General features: G+C 37.2%; 1 protein-coding gene across 1 annotated transcript in view; it reads right to left on the reverse strand.

Annotated features, from left to right (window-relative positions):
• ADGRB3 (adhesion G protein-coupled receptor B3) overlaps window positions 1–22,564 on the reverse strand; it is a 736,029-nt gene that overhangs the window by 25,526 nt on the left and 687,939 nt on the right. The window contains exons 25-28 of the mRNA XM_037139787.2: window positions 22,276–22,447; window positions 9,299–9,394; window positions 7,161–7,200; window positions 1,347–1,990 (exon numbers count right to left, since the gene is read on the reverse strand). Of these exons, the coding sequence (XP_036995682.2) occupies window positions 1,347–1,990; window positions 7,161–7,200; window positions 9,299–9,394; window positions 22,276–22,447 (952 nt within the window). The remainder of the gene's footprint in view (window positions 1–1,346; window positions 1,991–7,160; window positions 7,201–9,298; window positions 9,395–22,275; window positions 22,448–22,564) is intronic.

Raw genomic sequence — 22,564 nt, forward strand, 5'->3', positions numbered from 1 at the left:
CGTATGCAAATTAGAAATAGAGAAACAGTAGCTATTCTGCTAATGCAAAATGACTGAAGGCCTTTGCTTGAAGGTGCTCTAGCCAGCCGCTCTGAAGTGAACTTGGCCTCACTGCCCCTGGGCCTCTCTGGTTGTGAAGGATAAGTCTCAGAAATCCAATTTCATTTAAGATTGATGTAGAATTTAGGGATTTATTTTAAATCCCATCTACATTCTCATCTAAAGTGTTCTTGATTCAGTGTGAAAAAAAACTGCAGAGTAACACCACTCACCAAGTTAGTCTAGCCTTTCAGGATTTCTCTGTTTCAATGTAGTATAAGACATGACTTTGTGAGGGAAGGAAGAGACAATTGCCTCTGGGCACTTTGGAACACCAGAACAAAGGATTACCGGCATTCATCTGATAGAAAGGGTAGGTTACTAATTATAGTGTCTTATGAAATAATCTTACACTAAAACAATTGGTACTACATATAAAAGAATGCATGTATTGTATTGTATACTGAACACAGGCAAATATATCAGCAGCGATTTTACAGCATGATTCAAAGTAAAGGATATAAAAGTCACATACAAAACAGTAAAAGGATGTATGTCAGAAGACATTATATTCCTTATATCTTACTTGATTGTAATAATACAATATGAATGATTTTGATAGCTATTGACTATTCTCTATTTAATTTATGGGTGAAAAAGAAACAGTAGTTTGTTCCTTTACCAAAGCCATGTGGTTGGACCTCAGAGACTTGACTCCTAGGCTGTTTAATTTATATGCCCCCGAGAGGTCACACTTAAAGACCAAAAATTTTAGTGATCACCATTCTGCAAGAGCTGAGAGCAACAAAACATTTACTCTGAGAGATACTGATCTAACATAATAATAGTTTATAATCAGTGTAATGGTAGACCTTATAGTCACATTCCAATTTTGTCAACAGCTGCCCTCATACAGAAAAATCCAGGTCTTGGTTAAGTTTGTAGTCTAGAAACTTCTTTAACCACCAAAAGGCCTTTAGTGCCTGAGAGATGTCAGGCGGGTCTTCTGGGTTGTTTTTCTTTATAAGTGCTCTACTTGGTTTATGAAGAACTATGACTTCTAAGGTATCTGTAAATATAGAGGGTTCCTTTTTAAAAATATGATACTGAGAAAGATGATTCTGATACACTACTGGAAAAAACATACTTCCAGAATGTTCTAATCCCAACATGCCAAAAACTCTTGACACACACCTGTAAAAGCTAATGTGACTCTTCTCCCTCAGCTCGGTACCACATGAATCAGTCTCTCTCATTCTCTCTCTATATACTTCAAATGCCAAGAAAAAGTTTATTCGATTGCTTACCTCTAAAGAACTCATTGATATGGTCGACCCAGTTTCACTTCTTGATAGTCCTGCATTATCATCCAATTCAGTGGCCATGAAATTCTTCACAGCTGTGCGGGGCTCAAAGGGTAAATTCTGCATATGTTCCTGGGGTGCGAGGTGTTGATCTAAGTTCATATTGAACTGGTCCATAACAGGGGGATTCATGTTGAATTCAGGATTTACTTTGTAGTGCAATAGCCTTTCATGTGGCAGCGTTTCCATGCCAATATTCATTTTGCTTTCCTCTTTCAATGATGGCTGGGTATTTACAGAACTTCTGGGCATCACAATATAGTCACTTTCCATCATTCTTTCCTGAGGATGGACTATGTCCATATCAGCCCCTCTCAAATTATCATCTGTACATAAGTACACAGTTCTCCGCAATTCACTGTTCTCTTTTTTTAAACATTGATTGCCCAGCTCATTCATACTCATGGGCATATGCAGACCCGTGGGTTGCTGGATGATGACTTTAGAAATGACATTTCCAGGCAGTGTTGAATAACTTAGCTCTTCAGGGTTTGTTCCCTTTTCTTCTTCATCATCATTTAAAGAAATCCTGGAGAGTGTCCCTGTTATTGTTGCTGCTCGGCAAGGACCAATATCCTTATGAAGAACTGTGGATTCAAATACGGAAGTTTGAACCAGAGGAATAATGAATGTTTACTTTTCATTATTATATTTTGTTCTTTTTCTACTAATTTCCTCAGTTATTACTTTAAAAATTACACATCTACTGTTTGTATATGGGCCAGATGACTCAATCACTCTTTATTGATTCTGATAGACTCTCATAGGTCTTATGTAGCCCACAGTTTAAAAAAACTCAGTTCCCTATCTTAAACAACTCTGCATAACTTTTCAGGGGAAAGGCAGATTACCAGAGAAGTTTTCTCCATCATTCTGCTACATAGGATTTTATAACATCATGGATATATTGGATTGGGCAAAAAGTGTATATGGTTTTTCCATAAAAGAAAAGACATTTTTATTTTCACAAATAACTTTATTGACTTGGATATTTTGAGTATATTGGCAATCTCTCACATGGTATAATGTTGATTGACATCGATTAATGTCTCAATTTGATCACTATCAACTGGCCTACCTGACCGTGGAGCATTGTCCTGGGAGAAATGTCCAGCAGGAAACTTCATAAACCACTTTTGACAAATTCAATCAATCAATCACAGCACCTTCTCCATACAATGCACAGATGTTTTTTTCTCCTTTCATGTTTCAGTTGTGTTAAACTTTCTTGAAATAATAAAGCATAATATGCTGAAAATGTGCATTTCCTTCCATCTTCAATATTAAAATGGCTACACAGAAATTCACCAATTTTCATAATTTTTAAATGCATGTTGATATGACAGCTGTCACAATACAATCTAACAATAGTGTTTTGAATGAAGTTAAAGATAACTAAGCACTACTAGAGCCATCGTATGGAAAAACACAAATGAACTTTTTGGCCAACCCAATATTTCAGATGAATTTTACTTTTTTTGTAAAGGCTTTCCTCCTAAGTATTCTACAAGTTGTAATCATGAAATATTTCTTGAAAGAGGCAATCAATAAGAATTCACCACTGCATCAGAAGTCCCTCCAAAAATTATGCATGTTGAAAATTAATGAGCAGTTTTATCTATGAAGTCCATATGGTCAAGGTAGATGCAGAGTTCAAAAGTATTTATCATCTTCAGTTCCATGTAGGAAAAGGAATTTTTTTTACAAGATAAATCCATATGCTAGAATGCCCTTGAGGGAATACTAAAATTGCCAAATGAGTTTAAGCACACAAACACAAAAATCCTGTCTGAGCTTCTGAAAACTCCATTTTAAATCTGAAAAATAATGACTCAGAAAAAAATTTAAAATGCATAACTTATAGCAAGAGAGGGAACAAAATGAATACATAGAGCATAACAAAGAAAAACAAAATATTCAATGAAAGAGTTCAGAATTCTTTATTAAAATATATTTTCATGTGTTTTTTGCTTCCATAAAAAGAAAGCCATAGACCTGACCAGTGTGGATGGGTGGACTGGGCATCATTCTGCAAACCCAAAGGTCACCGGTTTAATTCCCAGTTAGGGCACATGGCTGGGTTGCAGACCAGGTCCCCATTTTGGGGGTGCAAGAGGGGCAGCTGATGGATGTATCTCTTTCACATTGACATTTCTCTCCCTTTCTTACTACCTTCCTTTCTGTCTCTCCAAAAATAAATATATGCAATCTTTAAAGGAAAAAAAAAGAAAGCCATATTTCATGCAAAATAGAGGCAGAATGACTCTAAGCATGCTTAGGTGTGAGCAACTCTCAGTTTTGAGGTATAAAAGAATAAAACTCTGAAGAAATCCCCTCAGTAATTTTGGTATTGAAAGCACTGTGTGCAAGCTGGCTCAACCTGTGCACCTAATGCTGCTCTATCTACAAAGCACAGCAGCTGCCATCGAAAGTTCCATTAGGCATAGATAACTGTAAACTATTTGGTTTATTGTCTCTGCTTGAGAAGTTTCAGATATACTAAATTTAACCCATTATTACTCAGTTATCAAATAGCGTCATAATTACTGTGCATTACAGCAGGGGTTAGAAAACAGACTATAAATGTGTTTCCCTATTACAAAAGAGATGCCTTCAAAATTATTTCAAAACATGCATCATTCATAGAGTATCTTTTATCTTTAAAGATATTGCAATTCTTGTATTAGGTCTCTTTACTTTAGACCCCCAAATCATGTTACTTGTAGGTATTTTTTATTAATCCACAATTTTGTTGTGACTTTTGTACTAGAATAATTTAAGAGAGTTAGTTCTAAATCTCTTAAAATATTATATTGGTAATAAATTGTGGTTGGCAAGAACAATTTACATGAAAATACTAAAGAGCAAAGTATGTTAAAATAATACATTTAATAAAGTACTTAAAAAATCTCCATATTCATGGGAGAATACTTTTAATCCTTAACTGTATGTAAAAATTAATCCAAAATTTACAGCAGAAAAAATTAAAGGCTAGTTATAACAACTTACCATATTATATGAAGAACATACAATTTTATACCTTCATGAATATATTATGAACTATAAAAGAAATTTTAGTATTTAATATTGATTTCAAAATGTGGATTTGTACAGGATTCATTTAATTTCATATAAATGTTATAAGACATAGTTATAATCAGCACATTTTGATCAAATGACATAGTTATCTTTATTGAAAATTTGAGTATCTTAAATATTTGGGGAAAGATAAGTCTTCATATCAAGTAGTGTCAACTCAATATTAAATAACATCAGCCTCTTAGACTTGCTGAAAGTGGATACACAAAATGTGAATATACAACATAAAAAATGCACACCACCTACAAACAGAAATTTGAAGTGATGGGACTTTTGAGGGAAGTTACTCAAACTGTAAAAGGCAAAATGCAAACAAAACAAAACAAAACATACCTGAATAACTTATACAACCAGATATACTTCACTTTTGGGAAAGTGAATTTCAACAAAACTTTGAGAAAAATTACTGAGTCCATGAATTGAGACTTACATTTCAATGAACCTCAATATGGACAGAAATCTCTAGAAAAACTTAGAGGCAAGTTCCTGATTAACTCAGCTAAAATGGGCACAGACAGAAAATGAAAACAGTCAAAACAATCGTTTCTAATAACATAATGGTGCTGGTCTGTATTAGAAATACTAAATCTCAGAATGCAGTGAATTTTGGAAAAAATAGGTAAATTAACAGAAGATTATAAAAATGGATGCTTAAATGAGATCACAGCTTGGATTGGGACGGGTTAATACAGTGGTTCTCCAGTGTTAGAATGCAACTGAGTTATCTGGCTGGCAGGTAAAAATGCTGATCACCAGCCCCACAGCAGGTCTGGGTAGAGCTTGAAAGTTTCCATTTCTAACAAGTTCCCAGGCGACACTAACTCTGCTGATCTGGGGACCACACTTTGACAACCACTGGTTTAATGTCAATAGCTGGTAAAAGAAAACAAAACTGCTTATATTATGCTTCTTTATCAAGGAGAAACATAAAGAATACACCAAAAGGATTAGGAAGAAGACTAAATTGAAGGTTGGCTAGGAATTAAATAAATTCAGGCTATCAGGCCCAGACAAATCACATACCATCTTGGAGCACAGATGTGAAACCTGAGATCATGGCTAGTGATGAATTATGGAAAGTGGATAAAGCAAGGGAAAAGGTAAATTTGAGAAACCAAACACTGTCTTAGCAATATTTTGTTAAATATTAAACAGGACAGGATATTATAACTCAAATAATGAGTTATTCTACTGTTCTGCTATGATGATACTCTACATGAAGTAACGAGACTGTGAGATTATCCTCTCATATTCTTGTGATTATGACAACTCTGTGTTCTCAGACTGTGCATAGATGTTTAATGGTTATGAGTTGAATTTGCAAACTACACTTAGAGGGAGTCTGAATGTGGTAGGTGCGGGGTGCCTTACAGAGCAGGGTTTGGGACTCATTCTCATCCCATTTACTTCTTTTATTGACAGTTTTGGTGAAGGTTTACAAGATATTCTAATCAAACTTTCAATGGCAAATTTCAAATTAATAGAATGCTAACCTGACACTGGTAAGAAAATAGCAAATAGAGATAAGTGTGAAGTACAGGCTTTTCTTCCAAGAGGAAAAACAAAACAAAAAATTGAATAGCAACAAAACAAACACAGCCTTTACAAAACTTTAGACTTGGAAAGCCCTGACTGCTACTACAAAAAGTTTTGGAGATTTTTAGATGACAACTAGTTGACACTAGTATTGTATCAGCTGCTATGTACTCAGATGCAAATGTAGATAGCATTAGTATCAGAGCCAATTGTGGTAAGTGCTGGATACATATGTGTACATTTGGTCACCATGATTTAAAATGAACAAATAGGAGGCTACTGGGGGCACCATGCCTGCCTGGAAAAGTGCTGTGAGGATGCATGAGGAAACACGGTTTGTTTAGACTAGAGAAGAAAGACTTAGATTAGGCTAAATGATATTTGCTCTCAAATATTGGGATGTTTTGATAGAGTTGCTATTCACTCTTGTTCTAGAAGGCAACAGTAAAACCAATGAATAAAAAGTAAAATCAGGCAGATTTTTGTCCCCAGATAAAGGAGCATTTGACCAACAGGAATCATCCAAAAAATGAAGTGTGGTTTCCTTTAAAACTCTTGAGTCATCTACTCTTGGTGAGATCTTAGCCCCAGGCAGAAGGACAACCATCAGAAACAATGTCAATGGGATACTAGTGCTATAGGCAGGATGTGCTGCTGGTTTCTTCTTATTTCTTCTAAAAATAGAACAGCAGCAGCTATGGTACACATATATACAGTGTTATTTCACCCTTACAACAACAACCCAATTTCCAGCTATGAGGAAACTGAGGGTTCAGAGGGCCTAGACGGAAGGGGGTTACACTTGATGGTCAGTAAGTAAACGGTGGAACAGGGAGGCTTATGTTTTCAAGTCAGTGCTGTCCTGCTGCCATAGTGCTCCCAACGAACCCTTCTTAGTTTTCCATTTCCTGCTGTCTCTCTCATTCCCTCTCCACCCCCATTCTGCTATTACAGTACAATATTTCTATTTGAAAAATTTTATTTATGAATAGAACTGAGTATTCTATTCACCATATATATATATGTGATGCGCAAACCATAGCATTTTCTTTAAAATCAAAATCCATGAAAAATGATTTAATATCTCTAATGATTACAGTTTCAAAATTCAAATATTCTTACCTGACCGACAAGCAATGTCTACATCCTTTTCAAAGTCTGTCTGTAACAAGAAATAATATGGCACAGAATCATCATTCAATATAGACATCAAGTAACTCTTAGTAACCAGATTATCTGAAGTTTACAGATATCTGACCAGGTATTACCAGGTTATTGTTTTGTACAAAGAAATTTTCTTAAGGAATAATCAAATTGTTTTCAAGAGTATTTCCTAGAGACCAAATGTTGAATAAAATCAATGGGAACATGACACACAATTTTGATAAGGCAATACAATACCCATTGTCATCTTCAAGGCCAGAATTTTAAGGCAATTCCTTAAACCATAGTGAAAAGATTAAAATGGGCACTATTACAAATATTCTTCAATAAATGTCTTTGTATTTTTAAAGCATTCACTTTGCATATATTATTTGCAATGTAGTATCTTATAGTACAGCTCTGTCAAACCCTCAATAGTCAAACCAGACTTTTCTAATGATGCATTTTCACTTAAATGTGACAAAAGGCTTTCAGGCTTAGGAATTAAAATTGAAGATGAAGCAACACGAATCTGGTCTAGAAGCTTCTGGAGTTTAGTTCCACCCTCATGATTTCCTCAAACTTCTATTTTACATAAATCCATTTATTTTTATAATAGTAAAATTAAATTAGACCATTTAATATTTTAAATTCACAAAATTAGTATTTATCTTGTTTCTAATAAGGAATTAATTATTCCTTCTGAAGTATTACTTAAATGTTACTAGCATATCATTTGGACTATTTTTATGTTGCCTAACAAAAAAGCATTAATAAATCAAATGCAAGGACTATATGATTTCATTCATATGTGGGATGCAAAATAAAAAGCAACAAACCCATAAGATACAGCATTCTGGTGGTCACCAGAAGGAAAGCAGAGTGAGGGGAGGACAAAGAGGGTAAAGGGGGGCAAGTATATGGTGACGGAAGAAGACTGGACTTTGAGTGGTAAACACACAATGGAATATATATCATAAAGCTGTACACCTGAAACTTACTACTATAAACCAGTGCGGGCCCCAATACATTTCATTAAAAATATACAGGGCGCAGCAGAAGTTACACCACTGAATGTGGTTGGTAGGGTACGTGAATGTCTCACATGAGATGGACAGCAGTTTGAACGTTTCACCTAAAATGTCATATAGTGTGCTTGAGTGTGATATTGTTATGTTACAGAATTACATTTTATGATTTAGTAATAAAAGATTTTTATGTAATAAAACAGGGGTGTCCAACCTGTGGCCCGTGGGCCACATGGAGCTCAGGGTGGTTTTGAATGTGGCCCAACACAAAATTGTAAATTTACTTAAAATATCATGAGATTTTTTTGAATTATGTGTCACAATGTATTTAATGTGTAGCCCAAGACAACAAAAGGTTGAACACCCTTGAGTATATATTATAAAAAAGCCCTCTTGATTTTAATGACAGTTTAAAAATTATTTTTAAAATATACCATAGTGGTTATGTCTCAAGTACCCCTTAATCCCAACAACAGTCCAAGCTCACGTACAGTAACTGACTTTTACTGGAAGTGTGGCTACCCTTTCTGGTTTAGGGCAGTTCTCATGGGAGGCCGTGCATTGGAACCACCCACACCTGGGTTGCAACCCAGAGATTCTGATCTCATTGGTCTGGAGAGTGGATTCCAATGGATTCTAATGTGCAACCAAGGCTGAGAACCATTGCTTTAAGACTAGAAGTACAGGTCCATAGTTCTCATCTGTAAACGAACAAGATCCTAGATGGACAGATTGACAGATTATTATCCCTAACTCCATGCAAGAATGAAAATACTCTCTGGTGTAGCACAGAAGTTTGACACTCACTATGCCACGGGGCCGGTAGCAGATCCTAGACTCCTAAGCAATCCAGGCAGAATAGTTATCTGGCACCAGTGGTCTAAGTCTGTTAATGAACTAAAGCCAAAGTCACTCAAAATGGGACATTGACACTATTTTGCATAAGAATATTGGAGGTGGGGGAAAATGGAAACAACTGTACTTGAACAACAACAAAAAAAGCTATTTACTATATCAAAAAAGAATATCTCCTTATTCTTTGGAGAAACCATAACTCAGTTGACAATCGGAGGGAAAATAAAAGCTTACCATGATTTGAGCATGCCCATTAGGAAAAGAACTTGAAGAATCGGCATTGATTGGATCCTGACAGTTTCTCAGTCGGCATCTAAATGCATCCTGAACCTGTGGAAAAAAATGACAAACGTTAATTTTCTTCTCTCTTAGGAATGATCAGATAATGTCTGCTGAGAAAGCAGTTATCACTGTCTTTATAACCCGATACCCATTTTGTTTACTTCCTAATGCAACTCCTGGTGCACCTAGACTTTGCTCTATGCCAAGGAAATTTATCACTTGTCACAGTCTATAGAGGGAAGTGCTGGGGACTCCTCAGCCATCCAAATGGCTATGTCTGGCTCAACACTAATAATTCTCACCAGAAGGCAGATTTATTCCCACTGTTACAAACAAGATGTGTCTTTCAAGGGGGATTTACTGTTTGGTATGGAGCGATCTTTATAACATCTCTACAGGTTGTGAAAAATGAGATTACTCAGTGATCTTTCGACTGACATAGATTTGGGGATTTTCCTTTTATGTCTAGTGCAAGGGGACCTACTGGTGAGACTATTTCTTGTCTCCCTTCAGGTGCTATACATCCTGACATTAAAACACAGTAAAACAAAAAGATAAAATGGTTTTGTTTCTGATTGATTGCCTTAGGGGAGGGGATAAAAAGTCTCTTGGAAAAACCAAACTTCCATAATACCCATTCACAACTGAATTCAGAGTAAAGATCAAACATATCACAAGGAAATTCAAAGAACATTATACCTTTTATTAAACAAGTGAATATACATAAATAGATGAACAACAAACACAGGATCCATAGTTATTCTGATCACATGATGCCTCTGCCATCAGTGTGTGCTTTCCGCTTTCTGTGGCTCATTAGACTCCTAACAAGCTGTTGATAAACATCCTTACAGGTAGCTTCTGAGCTCAGCCAATGGCAAAGTCATTTTACTCATATTTTGTTGTTCTGACTTCACAATATTGGCATTCTCCTTCTAGTTTATTATAATCTGTTTTACTGGGTTAACAATGCATGGATGCAGTGGCATTCCGCCTGTTTTGCTGAGGCAGCATTGGAGAGACTGCCAAGGTACAACATATAATGATGTTTACCTTAAAAAGCACTGATACAAAATATCCTGGCACTGTTTTGTTGTGAGACGTACACAGCATATGTGTTAGACAGAAAAAATCGGAGCCCAGCCCACACCGGCATGGCTCAGTTGCATGGGCAGCAGCCCACAAAATGAAAGATCACCAGTTCCATTCTTGGCCAGGGCACCTGCCTGGGTTTTGGGTTTGGTCCCTGGTCAGGATGCGTGTGAGGGGCAGCTGATCGATGCTTCTCTCCCTCACTTCCCCTCTTTCTAAAAATAAATACATAAAACATTAAAAGAAACATTGGGGCCTATTAAGTTGTTTTCAGCTCCTCTCTCCAGTATCATAAGTCATTAGCAGTCTTGTTCCCAAACTGCAAGTGAAAAGTGACATGACTAAATAGTTCAGTCAGGAGACCTTTGTCCACTTGTGTTTCTCCACCTCAGGTTCTCGTCCTGGTGACGAGACCACGATAGAGGTAAACTAAGGGAGCTGTCTGACCTCTTTTCCATTCTTTGATTCTAATATTTCTAAATCTGGGATTTGCTGGGAAAAAAAGAATGAGGAGTTGCCTGATATGTAATATAGTAATAATAAAAAATTGATAATAATAAAAAATTAGCACTATTTGTTATGCAGAAATTTGACTGGAGAAACCACTCAAAAAGTGTATGTTTTTAGGGGGAAAAAAGCCCTAAGAACCAATGTCAATAGAGAGGTACCTGCCAATTTTTTACTTTGTGTCCTGAGTTAACTGTTAAAGCAAATTTATAAAGGGAGACAAATATGTTAGAAAATGCTGCCTTCTGAGAACTGTCACATAAAGACTGTTTACTATTTCTGAATACTAGCATATATAAAATATAAACGTGGCACTTGGTAATACCAAACATTAATTTAACTGGTACTCACTAACCACTCTATTTTTAGACCTTCAGAGTGTAGCTGTCAAGGATATTTTTGTCTCACAATAAAATAGGCAAAAGCAACTTTTGTAAGCTTCTTTTAAAAACCAACTATCTGATAGCTTGCAGGAAAAAAAAAAACCCTATTTTTTTTATAGTTACACATACATACAAATCAGTGTCTTAAACTCCCAAATATGACAGTGGATTAAGGGCATTTCTATACTGTAGAATGATGTCAACTTTGTAAGTCAGTCTATGCTATTTAGAAGAAATATAAAACAGAAAAGCATAAAAATCCTCTAGTAACTTCAAGGTCATTTTAATGGTAATATATACCATAATTTAAGTGTTAGAAGTCTCTAACACTTTTAATGCTTGTTACTTCTAATTCAGAAAAAATTGTGAGAGCAATTCCACTTTTTCCAAATGTTCCATTTGATGTTTTAAAAAAAATCTTAAAAATGCATATATGCAACCTAGGTAGATTAACCTTAAATATTCGTCCAACACTATCAGAGAAGAATGATTAGACTAGATTTCACACTGCTGCTTCCTTATTACAGAAAAGGGTGCTTCAGGCAGATAGCACTGGGAAAGTGCATCTGCAGGTATGTAGAAACATTTTGAATTTCAGGGGAAAAGGGTGAAGGGTTTGTAGGAACAAGTATAAAGGACACATGGACAATAATGGGGGTTGGAAACAGGAGGGAGGTAGACAGAGATGGGGGAAAAGGCAGAAAACTGTACTTGAGCAACAATCTTTTTAAAAAGCCAAAAAGAAAACACATTTTGATAATTAAGTGACTTTCATATCAGTCAAGTAGAGAGACATCTTTGGTCAATCAGTGTGAATGGTACTAATGGAGAACAACCGAAAAAATTTTAAAAGTCTGCAAGAACTTTAATTCCAGCCAACGAGAAAATGCAGAAAACAAACAAGCAAAGATGGACTCTAGATCTAGCATTATAACCCTGAAATCAAAATCTGTGCCAAGGGTCATATTTACAACGCTGGACAGTAACAGTGTTGGTGTCTTTCTTGCTTTGTGATTGAAACTGAAGAAAAATAACCATTAGAATATTCAAACATTTATTATTTAAGTTCTTTAGGCTAGTGATTTATTAATAATCTCTTATTTCAGGTAACATTTTAAAATTTATTTTTAGATACTAAGTTCATTATAACATTGCAATCACATTGTTTTCAAAACTTGGAATAGTAAATGCAATTTTTAAATAGACCCATCTTGAATCATTAATTATGTAACATAGATTATGACACAGTTAAAATCTAGACTGGGACTTCCGCCAAGATGGAGGCCTAGGTGGAAGCACTGCGCTTTCACGCACAACCAAGTTTAAAAACAACAAAGTTTTAGCAACAAAAACACAGCCAAACCACAGAAAATTGAACTACACTGAAGTCTGACAACAACGAACCCTTCAGCCAAACCTGTAAGAGGGGCAGAGCCAGCAGCAGAGCAGGATTGGGCAGGAAAGACCCACTGGACTGACCTGGGCACACGACCCAAGTGCGCCAGCAGCCATGGGCAGATCCCAGGTGCGGAGAAGCAGGTGGACCCACTGAGGGTTGATCGAGGTCACACATTCGAGTGCAGATAAACCGGTAAAGGAGCTACCAGTGAGACAGACTGAGCAGGCCCCAGTGGCAGGAAGCGGCAGGGGGAACTGCCCCCACATACAGCATCACAACCCAGCGACCTGGGTGGCCCCTCTCTGGTGAACAACTAAGGCTCCGCTCCTCATACTTAACAGGCATGAACAGATCAACACATGGCTCAAGAACAACTCAGAGCCCCAGAGCCAATACATCTAAGCGGCCAAGAAATAGCCAAACTTTCAGATGCACAGTTCAAAACACTGGTGATCAGAATGCTCACAGAACTGGTTCATTTTAGTCACAAATTAGAGGAACATATGAAGGCTAAACTAATTGAAATGAATGGTAATGCAAAGGAAACCAATAGTGATGGAAAGGAAACTGGGACTCAAATCAAGGGAGTAGACCAGAAGGAGGAAAAATGACCAAACAGAAAAATATGAAGACACAAGAATTCAAAAAAATGAGGAGAGGCTTAGGAACCTCCAGGACATCTTTAAACGCTCCAACATCCGAATTGTAGGGGTACCAGAAGGGAAAGAGGAATAGCCCCGAGTGGAAAACTTATTTGAACAAATAATAAAGGAGAACGTCCCCAATCTGGCAAAGGAAATAGACTTCCAGGAAATCCAGGAAGCTCAGAGAGTCCCAAAGAAGTTGGACCCAAGAAGGAACACACCAAGGCACATCATCATTACATTAGCCAAGATTAAAATGAAGGAGAGAATCCTAGAAGCAGCAAGAGAGAAGGGGACAGTCACCTACAAAGGAGTTCCCATCAGAAGATTTCTCAAAAGAGACCTTACAGGCAAGAAGGGGCTGGAAAAAAGTATTCCAAGTCATGAAACCCAAAGACCTACAACCAAGATTGCTCTATCCAGCAAAGCTTTCATTTAGAATGGAAGGGCAGATAAAGTGCTTCTCAGATAAGAGCAAATTCAAGGAGTTCATCATCACCAAGCCCTTATTATATGAAATGTTAAAGGGACTTACCTAAGAAAAAGAAGATAAAAAAGATGAACAGTCAAAGGACAGAAAACTCACAGTTATTAACAACCACACCAAAAACAAAAGCAAACTAAGAGGACAGCTAGATCAGGAGCAGAACCATAGAAATGAAGATCACATGGAGGGTTAGCAACAGGGGAGTGGAAGGAGGAGAAAGGGGGAAAAGGTACAGAAAATAAGTAGCATAGATGGTAGGTAGAAAATAGATAGGGGGGAGGGCAAGAATAGTATGGGAAATATAGAATCTAAAGAACTTGAGACACATGGTCATAAACTAAAGGGGGGAGTAGTGGGGGAGGGGAATGAAGGGGGAAATAGAACAACTGTAATGGCATAATTAATAAAATATATTAAAAATAAATAAGGTTTTTCATACATTTAAAAAAATAAAATCTAGACTGCAAAATTTCCTGTCTTTATAACTCTGCCATAGGTCTTTCACCTGGATTTATACCTAGAAGATTAAAAAGTATGGGGGCAGGGTGGGGAGTAGTAAAGAATGAATATGTAAATAGCCTTAAAGTGTTCAGGGGACTTCAAGGAACTCTAGTGTCAAGTTGTAAAATGAACAACAGAATGGCCAGAAACATCTTCAAAAATAAGGCGAGGTGGAAAGACTAAGGTGTCAAGGCTGTCTTCTGAAAGTGTCCTCCCAGAGGACCGCTAAAGTTACCCTGACTACTTCCTGCTGGGTGCTGCTCTAAACATTCCAGAAAAGCTATAAAACCTTTTATAGCAGATGGATTCCTGAATGAGACAGGAGTGCAGAGAGGTTTGCTAGGGTGTGTCTTGCTCCTGTCTGCCTCCCCCGGGGAGAGCTGTTCAGCTCTGCAGCAGCAGCCTGAGGACTTCTCGGTTGGTCCTCACTCTGAAGGCAGCTTGGTGGAGTGTGACCACAAGTCAGTGCCAGCTTTGGAGACTGCTGGGGAGGAGCACGGGGTGCTGTTGGGCAGCCTTGCCATTGAGAGAATCATCTCAGGAAAGAGCTGCACTGTTTGAAATAGCTCCGTATTTAGCACCTAGTAGCTCAGACCCCAAATCTTCACTTTTTAAGAAGACAGTTTTACCTCCAGTTATTCTGAGGATCATTTAAGCCAAAAAAAAAAAAAAAAGGAAATAATGTTACATTCTTGAGAGAATTTGAGATTATTACTGGAGATAAAGGAAGTTTCTTATGTGTTGTGTATTTTCATTTTTTTCATGACTCTAATGTTGACTATTGTTTCTCAATTCATATTTGAATAAATGGCTTGGTACTTTTTAATCATTAAATTTCATATGTAATCATTAAATGAACAAGTAAGATTGTTCTCAATTTTATGTGTATTATGCCAAGTGACATGAGCAACACAAATGACTTCACATTATTAAAATATTATCTGACTTCTCTGATAAGGAAATAAACAGAAATGCTCACCACTTGCTATAGGTTGAAGAAAAAATATGGGCTTCAGTCGCAAATTTCAGTCCTAATGACTTTCTATTGGACCCTCCAACACCTAAAGGCTCTTTCACTCAATCTACACCTAAAGGCTCTTTCACTCAATCTAAACACTGTTGTTTTTTTTCTTTTTGCATCAGTTGGGGGGGGGCACATGCCATTCCCAGACAACATTTCACATACACGATCTGAAAGATGTAACAGCATTTCTGTAGCATGTGAGCGAGAAAAAAAGAAATGGGAAGGTACCCGGGAGCCACTACCACCCAGACCTTCACAGAAAATATTTCAACGTTAGCCTCATGCCATTCACTTTGAAGACAAAAGTAAAAATTCATGACCTCTTATTTCATAGATTAAGTTTTTAAATAGGGGTTTTTAAGCACATTGAGCATTTTTAATTTTAAACGTTAAAAATATTTATTTTTAAGGAGACAGGGAAAGAGAGGGAGTGAGAGAGTTATCAGTGAGAGAGAGAAACATTGATAGGTTGTCTCTTGTACATGCCCTGACCCCAGGGATGAACCTGCAACCTAGGCATGTGCCCTGACCAGGAATCAAACCTGAGGCCTTGCACTCTGTGGGACAACTCCCACCCAACAGAGTCATATTGGTCAGAGCTCTTAAATTTATTTTAGACCTTCATTCAAGACATTTTCAATTCCTGCCACTAGTTTAACCATGTTTTAAGGCAGAACTAAGGGTTCTGAAAGGGAAGTGAAGTGGGATTTGCCTGTCCATATGGCCAGGGACTCAGAATTTTGGGTGATAGCAAGCCATGGTTGGACACTCACTACCTGACAGACATGTCAGAGTTTGCCGACTTCTGCCATGAACTCTGTGTCTCAGTTTGTTCACTGGGCCATTGCAGTTATCTGATTATATAATCTTGTTAAGCTCCTAAACCCTTGTATGGGATTCAGAGATTCACATGTGCAGGTAAGACAGATGCAAATGTTTATGATAGAATTGCCATGATGCCCAAGTCAGGAAAACCCAATGTGGAAAGAGAGGAAGGATTTATATTCCTCTGCCTAACAAATGGAATGGCTGTGGGCCGAAGGAGTTTGGTGACTTTTGGAAAAGTACACAGGAATATAAACTTATCAGCCCTGCTTGTGTTATGTCTGTGTCCCCAGGTAAAGGTGCCTGTTCTGGTAAAGGCCAGCTTTATAGTGGTAAATTTAGCCATTCTCCCATTTCCAGATACATGTCCTAATGTATTAAAAACAAAACAAATCTGTAAAACCTTTAAAATCTTTAAACCCATATTTTAAAAATTTTTAATTCATTTTTAGAGAGAAAGAGTGGAAGAGAATTATTTATGTGTGGTTGCCTCTCATGTATCCCCTACTGGGGACATGGCCTGCAACCCAAGCATGTGCCCTGACTTGGAATAGAACCAGCAACCCTTTGCTCCACAGGCCCATACTCAGTCCACTGAGCTACACCAGCCAGGGCTGTACCTGTATTTCTTCTTGACCCTTCAATTCAGCCTGAAAAAGGTAAAGCTCTTAGCAATCCACTCCATTCTCCTTAAAACCTTGTTCATACACAACTTTCTTCCGAGCAAGCTAAAAACGTTAGGATGAGTACCACGACCCTCACACCTTGGGCTACTCACTCTTTACAATCTATTGAACTTTCTTCAAGACATTACTCACAGTGACCTCTCACCATGGCAACTAAACATTCCAAACAAGAAAGCTTTAAAACATTGCTTAATCAATACTCAGTGTCATCAGTATGTCTTTCTCTTGGTGCTGCAGTTATAGCCATTAAAAATATCACACTATGTCCAGAATTATATCACCTGCTTTATGCCTTCAGGTACCCAAGGTGGTCCCAGAGAAAAATCAACTTTCTATTATTTAGCATAAACTTCATTCTGTGGAAACCACATGCCCAGTAACCACACTTCATTTGCCTCTACTTGGAACTTCCACTTCCTGATTCTCCATAGCATCACTCCCCTCCTCTCCAGGACCTATTACATTTTTGAAGTCTATCGCCTACTCCCTCATCTTTAAAGGCCAACTGAAAGTCCTGCCCACTCCTCATTAAGGGATAAAACCTTCCACTGTGTAACTAGCCCTACCTATGCAAATAGTTAAGCTCGGACTTTCATGCAATTCTCCTTCTGAACTATATCATTTACAATATGACCTTTTTTCTAGTTGCAATTTCACCAGTTATTGGTAGTTATTTCACCAGTATTGTCTTCATTTATTTTTTAAATGTCTTACTTGTGAAGAATATTGAGTTTAGATAAGATAGGCAAGGATGCTTGTCTGTTTTATAATTCACTGACATGTGTTTGTAAATTATTTAATTTATCTATACTCTTTATGGAAATGAAAACCAAATGGGAAATTGGCAAAAAGTAAAAATAAAAGTAAGTGGTACAGGCAAGTGGGAGAGAGAAAGAAAAATCTGCTCATGTTTATTCTAAGTATTTTGCTGCAAAATAGCTTTATGGGTTTGATGAAGATCTGGGACCGCATCTTGTGCAGCCTGGACCTCCCGCCAGCACCGGGGAAGGAGACGAGAGGGGCTGGCCCTCCACCAACTGTACACAACAGCCACGGGGTCCTCAAAGGGGGACACGACAAAATTACCCATTTCAGCCCTTTGTTTTTTTCCCTCCATGTAGTGAAAGGGGTTATTGTAGTTTATTTTGGATCACAATCTTGTTATCTCCCCCTCTGATATCAAGCTGTAAGACTGTCTTAAAGCCAGGCACAGCCAGAGATGAGAAGAATGTGCAGGCAACAAGAAAGTGGTTTCCTAGCAACAGAAACTAGTTCAAAGATTTCTTAACTCCCTTGTAGTTTGAATTTCCATAGCAATGTGGATAACAGTAAATAGTCAGTGTCCTCATGTGTTTAATGCAAATGCTCTAATCAGGAAGTGACTTGTCCAGGGAGGAAAGCATCTACATGTGACTAGATTCAGTCTTACCAGGTATTTCACATATTAGCTTGACATTGAGGATTTATTACTGAAAGTGATATGATCAATCAGAGGGTTTAATTTTTTTAAAAAATTCTTATTGCCTCTTCTGTCAGAGGCATCTACCAAAGGGATTTAAAAGAGAAAGGTGCTCCGGAAGAAGAAACCGTATCTTCAAATATACTAATTTTTATGAAATTTAATTATTAAGATGTCAGCTCTAGAGGTCATAATAAATTGTAATGTAAATAATAAATTTGCTTTTTTAAAAAAGTAATTGAGTAATTGGACTGTAATTGAGTTCACAGTACCAGAGTGATTTCTCTCTTCCTTCCTGACTTGATATAATTTTGGTTACAAAATTGGACCACTAAAAGCAAAGGCACTTTCAGATAAGTTAAGCCCCAAACATATGACATTTAAAATGGCACAGTTACCGTATTTAATTTCTTTTCTCCTTATCAGCAAGGCTGTGTTCCTCCCCTGTGTACATCCACCTCTTTCACAGGAAGATCGCAAAAGTAAATATGGGGAAAGCCATTTGAACTCACATTGGAACAATCATTAAAGATTAAAAGCGACCAAGTATGTTAGTGTATATAAAAAATAGATACCATATCTTGCCATGTGTAATGTGCACCCATGTTTTTATGTGTGTTATACATGGGATTATTAAACCCATTATCATACCCATGGCATGTAGTCATTATACCATGCATAATATGCATCCTTCTTTTTTCCTAAAAAAATTTGGGCAAAAAGTGCTCATTATACGTGGCAAAATACAGTAGATCCCTGGCTGTGTGGCTCAGTTGGTTGGAGCAGCATCCCATTCACCAACAGGCTGCAGGTTTGATTCAGGGCACAGACCTAGGTCGTGGGTTCCACCCACTTGGGGCTATAAGGGGCAAAATCAATGGCTGTTTTTCTCTCTCTCTCTCATATCAATAAATATATACCCTTGGGTGAGAATATTTTTAAAGTTAAAAATACATAGAAATATGTATATCTCTTACCGAGTCTCTAAATTTAAAATAATATTTCTTACATACTTTTAAGGGAAAAAAATCCATATAAATTATTGTGAAGAAAATATTTTAAAGTGAAACAGCAGTAAAGACAATAAGGTTATCAAGTACATTAATAGATGGGAGTCATTCCCCAATATTTTAGAGGGAGCCATTTAGTCCATTTGCTCTGGTGTATTTTTGTGGAATGTTTTATTCACAGGGGAGACACTTCTGTTCTCCTGGGTTGTGGTAAGTGTTAGGGCAGGGTAATCACAGCTAATGTGAGGTAGACCCATTGCTATGGTCAAGCAATATACATTTACAAGGTCAAAAAAATTTCTGTGAACCCAAAGAGGCCTCCTTATGATAAGGTCCTTGGAATTTACAAATCTAAAGAAGACTCATTTGGTTTTTTAGGTAATAATTTCCTCTCAGGAATTGTGAAAGAGACTTGCCCTATAATTCATATCTCTGTGTATTTATGTTTAAGGGTCAATGGGAGAATATTGGATATGCAGTTTTTTATTTCAGTGTTGGAATGAATGTAAGTTATGACGCTGCCATTAATTTACCAGCTATAGAATTATTCAGTTTGAACTAATCATTGCAAATGCAACAATAAAAGGGCCAAGAACCATAATTTTACTCCCCATTAATACAGAAAACATATTTGCAGGCACCTATTTTAGCAGAAGCATTTATCATATGACTTAAATTAATTATCCTTAAATCATGTTTTCACAGTTATCAGTCCAATTAGCAAGTATAAAAAAGTTTTGATAGAACTGAATATTTGTGGCAAATATTTTTCTTCATGTAAGCAGCAAAAATTTCATAATAAGCTATCAAGATATGTCATTTTTTAAACCTGAATATTTTGATCATAGTCTAATGCTATCTTGAAAGCTATTTCTTGTTGTTTTTTTTTTAATCCTCCCCTGAGGATATGTTGGGGAGAGAGCTGTGAGAGAAACAATGATCTGTAGTCTCCTGCCCTCGTCCCCACTGGGAGTCCAACCAGCAACCTTTTGGTGTGCAGGGTGATGCTCTAACCAACTCAGCTCCCTAGCCAGGTGAAAGCTCATTTTTGAAGAAACACTGAGACTTACTTAGAGATGGGACACTTTTCTCCTCTTTAACACCTAGAGTACTAATGTCTTTTGAAAACTGCATGTAGATATATCATGTATCTTGCTTAAAACCTATACCATTCATCCTTAGTTGTCAATCAAAAATGCACATCATGTGTCTACTCAGAAGAGTTTTGTTAAACATATTAAAGATAAGATGAATACAAAAGAGCCATATAAAAGTTATAGTTGGGAAACATACAGCCCTAAATTATTTAATTTCCTCTTAAATTTTATTTAACATTGGTCTATAAAGAATTTGGTGCTTGGGCCCTGGCTGGCATGGTTCAGTGTTATTGACTGAGTTCTGGCCTGCAAATGGAAAGGTCGCTGTTTCAATTCCAGGTCAGGGCACATGCCTGGGCTGCGGTCTGGGTCACCAGTCTTGGGGGTGTGCGAGAGGCAGCTGATAGCTATTTTCTCCCTCCCTTCCCCCCTCTCTAAAAATAAATAAATAAATAAAAATCTTTTAAAAGAGAACTTGATACTTGGAAGATTTTTAATGCTGATGTTTTAGGTAGAAATTTGTGATAAGGAAATAGCCAAGCTTGGCAACTGTGAATTAGATCAAATTTTTAAAATGATGAAATACCCTCTTTTTGCAATATGAAGTCATTATTTTTTAGCATATAATGTTTTTAGAACACACATGGGTTTACTGCTGCCATCTGTATTATACTAAAGTAGCTCAGAAATATTGTTTTCCCCATCTGGTAAATGTGGTAAAACAAACACAAACAAAGAAAACCTTTGGTTACCTTCACACATCACTGTGAAACTATGTGCTGTAAGCTGATACACATGAGTCTTTTTGCACAACATAAAATTTTCAAACAAGACAGATAATACAAAATGACAGCCTAGACCATTTCCTCAAAGTTATTAGCATGGCCCTGTGTCATTGTGTGTTTTGGTTACCACCCTCCCCACAGTAAATGCTAAAGTGACTCATAAGCCTTGTCAATACTGTGTCAGTGCTTGCAAACACTCTGAATAATTTTTGCATTGATTGGAAAATAATATTTTATCTGTCAACAAATCAAGGCTGAAATCAATCACTGTTTTGGATGGTTTTGGTGCAAGTTAATGTCCCAACTTTGAAGGATCACCTCCTTCCCTCACTGCTGACAATAACCTCAGTCATGTCCTGGAGAAATGCTATGATTATAGCTTACAGTTCTTCCCTATCATGCTCTGCTGTGTACTTTTCTTGTATTTTCTGAGCATAAATATCCAAATCATCTTTACAGTAACCTGATCCCCAGGCTTAGTATAGAGAACAAAGAACTGTTTATTAATCTTCAACATTTCCATCTCAATATAAATTAGCTAAGTATGTGGGGCTGGCAATATGCTGTGTATAGATGCACAAATTAGGGAATGGGTTTAAGAAATATTATTGCATTATGTTTATCAACTGTAATTTTTATAAATATGGCACTTTACCCTCTTATCCACCCACTTTTCTAACAGACTTATTTATACATAGGACTCCATCATAGTTTCCCTTGCTCCTACTCTCCCTGGTTCTTGGCACTTCTGGCTGGGTTTTCCCTTGCACAGTCCAAGGGAACTGTGCAAGGACCCCTCGCACAGGGGTCGCATCAATTAAATGATGAATGATTTAATTCATCATTCTCATAGTCCAAGGACCCCTCTTGAACTTTGCCTTAGAACTTCATTTTATCTTTAACTCCCAAATGATTGTCTTTAGAGAAGACTAGCTTTAATCTGAAGATCTCGATACTAAAAGATATTTGTTAACAAGGAGCTACTCTACGAGGCATCATTTGCCTCTCTCCCAAGAATTATATTTCTTACCTCTCTCCGAAGAATGCAGTGGACCATGACGATCACAAAGCCTTGCAATGAATCAAACACAGCAAAAAGTATTTGAAACAATATGGAGCGTTTGTCCGTCATGGCCAGTACCGCAGACATCCACGTCAGAGCCAGGAGGGGCAACACCACACAGGAGCTCCAAAGGGATGCCCTGTTAAGAGACAGAAGGAAACATGATGAAGCTGTGTACTGCTCTCCAGGCAGTGACCAAACCCCCCTTCGACAAAGCCTTATTTTATGTGGCACCAAGATCATTAACTTGGCAACC

The sequence above is a fragment of the Artibeus jamaicensis genome, unplaced genomic scaffold (genome assembly GCF_021234435.1).
Source record: "Artibeus jamaicensis isolate MK-2021 breed Jamaican fruit bat unplaced genomic scaffold, CSHL_Jam_final contig_388, whole genome shotgun sequence".
Taxonomy (NCBI): Eukaryota; Metazoa; Chordata; class Mammalia; order Chiroptera; family Phyllostomidae; genus Artibeus; species Artibeus jamaicensis.